This window comes from Tribolium madens, unplaced genomic scaffold, assembly GCF_015345945.1.
Source record: "Tribolium madens isolate multiple individuals breed KSU strain unplaced genomic scaffold, Tmad_KSU_1.1 Scaffold_97;HRSCAF=244;Tcas5.2_LG3a, whole genome shotgun sequence".
Taxonomy (NCBI): domain Eukaryota; kingdom Metazoa; phylum Arthropoda; class Insecta; order Coleoptera; family Tenebrionidae; genus Tribolium; species Tribolium madens.
In genome coordinates, this window is record NW_025401069.1 from 10,823,637 (window position 1) to 10,833,586 (window position 9,950).

The 9,950-nt window shown below is 41.3% G+C and overlaps 1 protein-coding gene across 1 annotated transcript in view; it reads right to left on the bottom strand.

Annotated features, from left to right (window-relative positions):
- The window catches only part of LOC123015077 (zinc finger homeobox protein 4), a 42,670-nt gene that overhangs the window by 20,204 nt on the left and 12,516 nt on the right, over positions 1–9,950 (bottom strand). The window contains 3 exon segments of the mRNA XM_044414530.1: positions 1,982–2,536; positions 2,663–4,806; positions 7,803–9,950. The exon segment at positions 7,803–9,950 is cut by the window's right edge and continues 82 nt beyond it. Of these exon segments, the coding sequence (XP_044270465.1) occupies positions 1,982–2,536; positions 2,663–4,806; positions 7,803–9,950 (4,847 nt within the window).

The window sequence follows — 9,950 nt, forward strand, 5'->3', positions numbered from 1 at the left end:
GGATATTAATTTATAAACGGTGGTCAATTCAGGGTTAAGGTGACAAGCTGAGAGTAACTGTGACATACATGATGGAATAAAATATTTACAAAAATTTACCCAATATTGAAGATCCCAGCAACTAAAGAAAATTTGTCAATAATAAAGTACTTACATCAAATTAGTTTGAATCTATTCAAATGTTTTGCAATCAACACCAGTTGATCTAGTTTGTTTAATTTGATATAATAATTCTGAATTGTCGTATAAAACAACCAAATATTTTATGCAATTTATTATAACCAATAAAAAGTAAAGTCTAAAAATTATTCTTATAAAAAATATTACATAATATTTAAAAAATAACGTTAAAAACTATAAAGCTTCGAAAAGACACTCCAAGTTGTATTACATTTTTATGTACATATAGCGAGTGGACTAAAAAAATTTGGAAATAATTAAAAATATAGTAGGTTTTTGAGAATAATTTATTTTGAAATTTATTATTTCGTACTCCTACCAATTATTTAGTGTTATTTTTAATGTCGATGGTAGACACTTCAAACCTTTTACATTAACTTAACTTGTTAATTTATTTGTTGAATTTTGATTAAATATAGATTATCTGTCAATCTGAAATTTCTGGAAAATCTATCTAACTTACTTTAATTTGTAATTTAAAAGAAATAACATATTTAATTTAGCAGTTAGTGAGATTGGTATTGTTGGTTGCGGCAAAAAGTTTTTTAGAAATAATCCTCCCGTGAATAACCCTGTACAATGATTATGACGACAGATACATACAATAATAAAGTACCTTTTACTGGGTAACCTAAATCAAAGCACAGAAAAAAATTGGAACGAAATAGACTTTTTCATCAGATTATGATTAATGTATCAAATCGAAGAACAACAGTAAAATACTATAAAATATACAAATACAAAATAGAAAAAAAAGTCTCAAAAAAATTATGCCAAACTTAAATTTTTGAGCTGACGGACGATTATTGATCATTATGACACTTAACTTTGATATTATGCCAGAATAAAAACGCGATCATTCAAAAAAAAATAATGTATTTTGTTAAGTTGTTTTTGTTTACGAAAACCTTGAAAAATAATGTATTTTGTTAATGTTATTTTATAATTATATTTAGGATGATGCTATACGTATTTGTGATGTCAAAAATCCGGATGCTTTTAATCCATCCGTTAAATATTTTTTAATTAGATAAGTGTATAATAATTTCTAAAATTTAAAATTTCTGCTATTTAGACACACATCATTTATTCAGATTAATTTAGACCAAGTTTCTTATGAATTACTAGGTATTTCTAACCTTGTTAAATTAAAACTTTGTGTTATTTTTTTCAACAATTATTGTCAATTTGAAAATGCTGTTGACAACTTAATTAAGACATTAACTTGCTAGCCTAAAGAATAAAACAAGAAATTAATTAAACACTTCCGATTCATTTCAACAAAAATAGACAATTTTAAGCAATAACAAGCCCAGCATGAGGTGAATTGCAACTAATGAGTATCTATAAAAAATTAGAAACCGGTTGGTGGCATATTCGTACATTTGTCTGATAATTAATTAAATTATAATTTGAACATAATTAGAAAGAAACCTAATTGAGACATCCGACTTTCATCACAAAAGTTAGCCACGAAATTAACAACCCGAAAAAATTCAACAAAAAATTCAGAGTTACAAACAACAATTTTAATTTGTCTTTCATTGAGTCAATCAACAACTTGAGGTTAACGTACAAATTCAGTTCATCGGCTTCTGTTTAAAATTTCCCAGTAGCAATTAGTATTGAAAGTTAAATATTATAAGCGTTCAACCTTCGTCGAACCAAAATTAATCTCATTACCTGGGAATTTTAAAAGTTTCATGATGCAGGTAATAGAAACGAAATTTTTGCGAATAGTAATTGGAACACTCCGTGTGATAACGAAAAAAAATGACGAAATAAAAAAATAGAGACTCACCGCTTGTTGCTGCATCATCGCCTGCTGCTTGGCCATCATCGCCTGCTGATCTTGCGGTCCGAATTGCGCCATGGGGTCGTAGGGAGGCGGCGGCATCATAAGGGGCACTAGCGGCGGCTGGAGATTCATCGCAGCGAGAGCATTAAGCCCTAGAGGCAGCCCCATGCCCATCATTTGCATCATTGGATTGAAATTGAGCTGTTGCAACTGCATGACGTTGAGAGCAGCTTGCATTTCTGTCATTTGTTGGGCTAAGGCCATCGGATTTTGCATAGTTTGCGCGATCATCGCTTGGATGTTGGCCGGCAGCGAATCGGTGCTGCTCGCCGGCGTCGTCGACGATGTCGGCGTCGACGGCGCCGTAGAGGCCGCCTCCGGGGGTGTCTGCAGGCTAAGCTTGGCGTGCAAAGCGTCTTTGGACTCGTCGTCTTTTTCCGGCGTGGCGTCGGCGCCCGGACTGGAGACGGCGGGCGTCGCGACCCGGGGCTGGCTGTTTATCGTCGAAGACGTCGCCGCCGTCACAACCACCGTTTTCTTTTCGTATTCGTTCTTGAACTGTTGGGCATACTGTTCTAAGAATTCTAGTGGCACTAAATCTTTGTGTACTTCTTCACAGTGAGACTTTAACACCCACACGCTAGAGAACTCTTTATTGCAATGTTGGCACGTGGATCTACTTACTTCGGGTAAGGTGCTTTCGGCGTCGTCCTCGGCTTTGGCCTCGGGGGGCTGATCCGGGGGCGGCGAGCGAACCTTCTCCTCTTGGCGCTGTTGGCGCCGCTGGTGGCTCTCGTTATATTGCATCACCAAGTCGAAGCCGAAACTTTCCAGCAAGTGTTTGTACATGTGCGAGCCCGTCTTCTTGGGCATACTTAACCGGAGGACGGCGTCCTCGTGCTCCCCGGGAGGCGGACTTTTGGCCTGGCCAGGCTCTTGCGCCGATTGAAAAATGGCCATCGGCGCCGCGAACATACAGTACAGCTGCTGGTGCGCACTCAACTGCTCTTGCGAACCGAAAACGGCACCGCATTTCGGACAGCTCATCATCCCTTGGCTACCTGCTGTCCCAGGTGAACCCGGGGTGGGAGATGTCTTCTCCCCTCCACCCGGGACGGGGCTGCTTTGTTTCGGAGACTGCAAGGCATCGGGCTGCTCGATCAACGGCTTCGAGAGATCTATCTGCCCTGCCATCGCCAAGTCCTGCAGTTTGCTAGCCCGTGTCTGATGCAAAACACTCCTCATATGAATGTCCAAAGTACTTCCTTGCGTGTAGGCCACTTTACAAATATTGCATCTGTATCTCTTCTTGTCATCTTCTTCGCTCGAAGTACTTTTGGGAGTTAGAGTCAAATTCTGAGCTTGATTTCCTATAACAGGGGACACAGCCGGATTATTGTTGTTGTTTTGTTGTTCTTGCATCGCTCGCTTTAATTTGTGCAAATGACTAACAGAATTGTAATGGACTAGGAGTATATTTTTTTGCGTGAAACTTTCTTTACAAACGTCACATTTGTAAGGCCTATTAGGATCCAGGTACTTTTCCATCGGATAACTCAATTTCTCACCTTTTCGGTGTAATAGGGTTTTATTATGAGCGGTCAAATAACTTTGTCTTGTGAACGCTACTTTACAACGGTGACATTTGTATTTTCTATTCGGATCGTTGTAACTATCTTCAGCGATCGCTTGACTATTCAGGTAGTCTTCTAGGAACTGTTGATCTTTATAAATAATACTATCATCCGAATTTTCTCCATCGTTTTGATTACTATCGTCGTGACTGGTATTCAGTTCTTTACTATCATCGCATTCCGTTTGTTCTTCATCCCCGGCAAGCGATTCCTTTTTCAAAATATCATTCGTAGAACTATCCAAAACTTGTCCTTGTAATCCGGCCAAAAGCAACGGATTATTCATCAAACTCTGTTTATACGCACTCAATTCTTCATCAGTCAATTCTGAATGAACACTCTCGACATGCTTATGCAAAGCCACCAGCGACCTAAAACTCCTCCCACACAGTACACACTTGGTCGCATCTCTGATCATATGGTACTGCGAATGCAATTGCAACTTCTCCAAAGTCTTAAACGCCAAAGAACACTGGTTGCACCGATATTTATACACGTGCTTTTCCGACACCGATATATTCGTGATGGAATTTTTCGCATGCACGTCTTTGAAATGCATTTGCAGCGTATTCGCCGTCGGAAAAAACTGATTGCACCCTTTCTTCCAGCACACGTATCCCGGCCCCGAAGGCGTTTGCTTGATCTCCAGATGGCCCGTTTCGTTCTGGTGTAAACACAACTCGTCTATATTCTTGAACGTCTTGAAACACGTCCCGCAGCGCTCCGCCTCGAGCTCGTTATTGTCCTCGCTCGGCGATAGAAGCCCCTCGTCGCCCTTCTCTTGCTCCTGCTTGGAGTCCTTGGAAGACACCGACGTCGGGGAGACGTGAGGGTTGGCGCCGCTGTTGAGCCAATGGCTCTGGTCGACGAGCATTAGGAGTCGTTGCAAACCCTCGGAATTCACCGAGTGGATCTGCATGACGTGGCGCTCGAGGCTGGAACGCTCCTTGAAAGAATCCTGACAAAGCGGGCACTGGAACGCATGAGACTCCGTGGAAGCGCTGGTACCGTGTTGGGCGAGGACGTGCGCCTGGATGCGCATCTCCGAATCGCTGCTGTATTCGCAGTAGGGACACACATGCTGAGGGGAGGATTCGGATGAGGGCTCTTCGTTGTCTTCGCGAGGTTCGGATTTGATGGGGTCGCGGCTGGAGTCGACTTGACTGAGATCGGAGTTTACGCTGTCGCGACGCTCTGCCAAAAAATCGCAAATTTCAAACCGTGGGATCGATTATGATAAGAAGATTTTTATAGAGAAAGATTAGGTTGCGCGAAGTGAAGCACAATTTAACAATGTAAAATAACAATATCGTGGAATAATTGGCGTGATTATTGCTTGGAGTGCGATAAATGATTTGCTAGACGTTATTTCATGGTAAATTCTGTCGCAGACTATATGTGGATTGAGAATAATATTTATCGTAACTTTGTAAAAGTAAATAAATTATGGGCAACAAGATCGTAAATTTGTCATTTTAGAAATTCTATAAACAAATAAAACGCTTCTGATTATGACCAATATAGTGAAAATAAATAACACAAACCTTAAATTAGCTAAAGTTCGAATTTCATTTTCATATTCTGATGGTAAATATCTCGAGCGAGAAATAAAAAATACAACCATTTTTGTAATACACAGTTTACTTACAACTATTTTTAAAATAAAAATATCCTTTGCTGTCATCATTGTGAAATAGAGATTAAAATAAGAAACAAATTCATCTTCTTCTAAAATTAATACAAAGTAGCACAATCTAAATAACAATTTTTTATTTTTACAATTTTTTATTAATTTTTATTACAAAACATTGAAACAAACTTTCCAGAGCTTGGTTTGAGTATCTTTAATGCCTAGGCTTAAATAGATATCGGAAAAATTGTTAGGGGTTTGTAGTGGATTAACAAGTGTCTTCCTCGGGCGATTAGCTCCATCCCCTTTCTTATCGTTCGATCGCTCCGTTTTCGGTCTTAAATGAAACAATGCTTCTTTTGCGCACAAAACGGTCCAAGCTTGCAAGCAGCAAACAATAACGAGTGTCCCGAAGCCATGTTTGTTTCGGAGAAAGCGTCGAGAGGTGGAATTTAGGCGTGCATTGTGTTACGGTAATGACAGGGATTAACGGTGTGAGATGTAACTAAAACACCGGGCCCCAGTGACAATAAGAACAATCGGTTTAGAGGTCCCCTATTGTGTTTACAGCGGGCTCGGGGGCCTCGTCCCCGCCTCGTAACAGATCAAAAATATTCCTAATTACACGTAGAATATATTTTATTAAAAATCCCCACAATTACGGCAACACCAGGCATACGGCCTGGACCCTTCGGTGACGCCGAGGGTGCGAAACACATGCACGGAATGGATAATTAAACTTATAAACCTTAAATACACAATGTGATATTTCATCACGATAACTGTTAGGCCATTGTTTGGAAAATACAACGTTGCGACGGACCAATTTCGATTCGATGGAGAGAAACAGCCAATTATTTACACGAAAATTCCGAACAAATTATCCTATTCGGTTAAAAGTCACAAATTACACGACCGAAATTACATCGTAACGTAATTTGATTTGGATTTTGGTGAAATGTGGATAAGGTATAAAGTAGACGTTATTAAAAGCAATTTTCTACGGTTTTGGGACACGAAACGTAAATTTTCAGACTATGCACGTCCTCAAGTAACACAAATATGTACAAACCGAAAAACATAAATAAAAAAATCAAATTGTTTGATTTTTGAATTAAGATTTTGTAATGGACCTTATGACAAACCAAACGAAATGCCTTTCTTTATTTATTTCGAATTTTAAAAATACTAAACTTTATAAAATATTACGATTTTTAAATGTAAATACCTAAGCCTAAAGCACTTTATATGAAATTTTTGATTAATTCGACTAAGCATCTGTTTTTTTTTCCAGTCTTGTACTAATTTAAATGACTTAGTGACACTTTAATGTACCGTAACAAAAAACAAGGTATTTCTGAAAAATGACCACCTTTAAATTCAATTTTAATCCATAAAATTCTGGTGGCTTATTAAATTGTTTATTGTAAAATATTTCTTACAACTTCAGTAGTGGTATTTTATTTGTAACTGTCACATTTTTATTAAATAAATAAGAGTTTGATGACTTTTATCAAGACACTTACTTGTAAATAGATTTTTTTTTGAGTGGATAACACTTGAGATTAATTTGAGTGGAACATAATCTCTTGATTTAACGTAATATTGCAGTAAATGTAAGTTTAGCAAAATGACTATAAATAAAAGATATGTAAAACAACGAGTGTAAAGGAATAAGCTCTGTTTACAGGTAAACTTCCTCACAACGACCTTGACAGTCTATTGTACTATGTATTACTTTGTTTGAAGAATTGTATTCATAGTTTACCTCCGAGAAATAGAAAACAAGACGCTTTTTCTTCCACTATAATAAGAGAGGCTAAAAAATAGTTGAGTTAAATGTTTTGCAAACACTTTACTACAAGGAAGCTGCCGTTAAAACATCCTCAATAACTTACAAGATAAAAAGGAAATACATATGTGAGATAATTATTAAATTTACAATAATAGGATAAAACATGTCAAACGAAAAATATAAGATTTATGCGAACTCGTTCTGCTGGTGACGCTTATTAAATTTAATCTTGAAAAATTAGTTTCGCTTCAGTTATGTAAATACTTTATAGGCAGTCCAGTCCAGAAAGACAATACCAAGATTTATGGTATTTCTAACACCAACACGACATTAAAATTTGGAAGTTTCGTAACATAATCGTCTAAAATTTTACAACTAAATCTTACTAAACTCGTATAAATTTTTCAAGTACAGTTTTTCGTTATTTGGTCACATCAGAAGCTATTATTTGAGTGTTATTTCAAGCAAAACTTCTTGTCGCGTAAAATCAGTCAACCAAAACTGATCACATTTTATCGATTGTTTTCCGAGAAATTAACATAAAAACTGTATAACTTTTAGTCAAATTGGTACGTATTGGGAAATTTTGGTGTTTCATTATTGCCTCATTTTTCCAATTTCATGGCTATAATAAATGCATGAATAATACAAGCGTAATAAAAACTAAAGCACAACTAATAATAATTAAATTCGATTGTTTTGACCAATTAAAAACTCGAGATAATTTACAATTAAAAAAGTTATCAAAATCATGTTTTCACTCACCGGGCGTTTTCTGCTGATCGATCGGTCCCGGCACGACATGGAACACCTCTCCAATATCGGGCGAATTCTCTTTTCCTTCTGCTCTTCTCTGCAACTGATGCAGTTGCTCCATATGTAGATGTTTCAACGATCGCACGTGCTGCAACAACGGCAGCCTATTCGCCGCCGAAAACCCGCACAAGGAACAATGAAACACTCTCGGTTGGTCCTGTCTCAACGTCGCGCACCGCTCCACCAGGTGCTTCAGCAGCGCGACGCCGGCGTCGTGACGTCCCGCGGCCGCATGCAACTGCAACTTATGCGCCGAATTCGTATAGTAATCGCACGCGTTACATCGGATTTGCACGCCGCCCGGAGCCGACGCGTACTTCAATTTCCACTCGTTCCTCGGCCCTCCCTCTTTCACATGGTTGACGTGCTGAAGCCGCTGGAGGTGTTTATCAGTCTTGCAGTGCAGTTGGAAGTTGGCCTTGAGGTTGGTCTTATACGTGCACAACTTACACACGTAGTGACCGGCCACCATGGCGAGAATTTCCTGCTCCCGGAGCCGTGTTCGGTCTTGCCCCAGATGCCGGCCCAGCTCCTCAAGGCTGTCGCTGGAGAAAACATTGCACACACAGCACTGGTAGGTGCGTTCCGGGTCGGGGTCAGCGGGCTCGGGGGGCGGCTCCATAGTCTCAGGGTTAAGCCCCAGGTCCGAGTGGGCCGACATGTCGGGGCCGGGCAATTGACCGCCAGTCATCATTTGGATCAAGAGGGCTTGATTGTAGGCCATGTCGGCGAGAGCCGCCTCGGGTTTGTCCCCCAAAGGGTACATGCCGTAGAGGCTCTCCATGTGCTGCTGAGGGGGGTGTTGATGGTGCAACGCGGAAAGGGTTTGCATGTGTTTGACGTTTTGTTGGAGGACTAACATGTTGTGGGTGTGTTTTTCTGAAGTCATATGGATGCGGAGGTTGCGAGCCACGTTGGTTTCGTAGTTGCAGACGTCGCACCGGAAGTTGGGTTTAGGTTTGTGACCGGAACTAACCGGAGAATGGTGCAGAGGGGGTGCTTTAGGGGATGATTGGCGGGATTCTGTGTTAGGGGCGCCCCCGTTTTGGAGTTCTTGCATGTTGTTGAGGTGTTTGTCGGATTGCATGTGGATACTGAGGTTGCCTTTGGTCGTCGTTGAGTAATTACAAACTTCACAGCGGTACGGTTTGTACCCACAGGTATAGGTTTCTCCCCGAGCTAATCGAGGGTGAGGTTGGCCGGCTATGCAATAAATACAACTAGTTTCAGCTTCGGGATGTTTCTCCTTCATGTGTATCTCTAGAGTCTCTTGGTATTTGTAATGCCAGTTACATTTCGGGCATTTGAGAGTCTTGCAGGAATTCCTGCTGTGGACATTAGCTAAACCTGCTGGTCCCAGTCTTCCCGACGCTAAAATCATTTCACATCTCGCACACTCGACTCCCGATGGCCGTCCTTGAAGATGCTCCGGACAGACACCTATCGTGGTTCCCGTCATAAACGCCGGAGGTGGTGCAAAAGGTGGCGACGGCGATTTCCCTGGAGTATTTCTTGACGATGAGCACGGTGGTGTCTCCGAATGTGGCGACGGTCCTTCTTGCCTATTATGCACCGTCGTTACCGACGCCTGTTGGTGGTTTTCCTGACTTGGCCCCAAAGGCTCTAACAGTGACACCACTGGCCGCTTCTCCGCCCCCACACATTGTAAAATCGCCGAACAATCCGCCGCCAACACCTCTCTTTCATTTTCTTTTAACGTCACTCCATGTTCGGCCTGGGCGTGATTGGCGAAAGACCTCGCGAAGCCAAAACTCAGCTTGCAGACGAAACACATGAGGATGGGTTTGACGGGCACGGAGGCGGGCCGCGGGGGGCGGGCGTCGCGCAGTGCCACCACACGGTAGCTATGCACAGCAGGCAGTTCGGTGGGGCGGGCGGCTTGCCGGAGTAAACGAGAGACGTAGACGGCTTGGAGCGGTGGCACCACTTCGGGGACGACGGGCTGACTTTCGCCGTCGCTCTCCGAGTCCTCGATGATGTAAGCAGAACCGTCCGGGTTGTAGACGATCTTGCCGGAGAACTGCTCCACGTCCGAGGTGTCTTGGTGGGACATCGTGGGCGATGGGAGACGGGTCG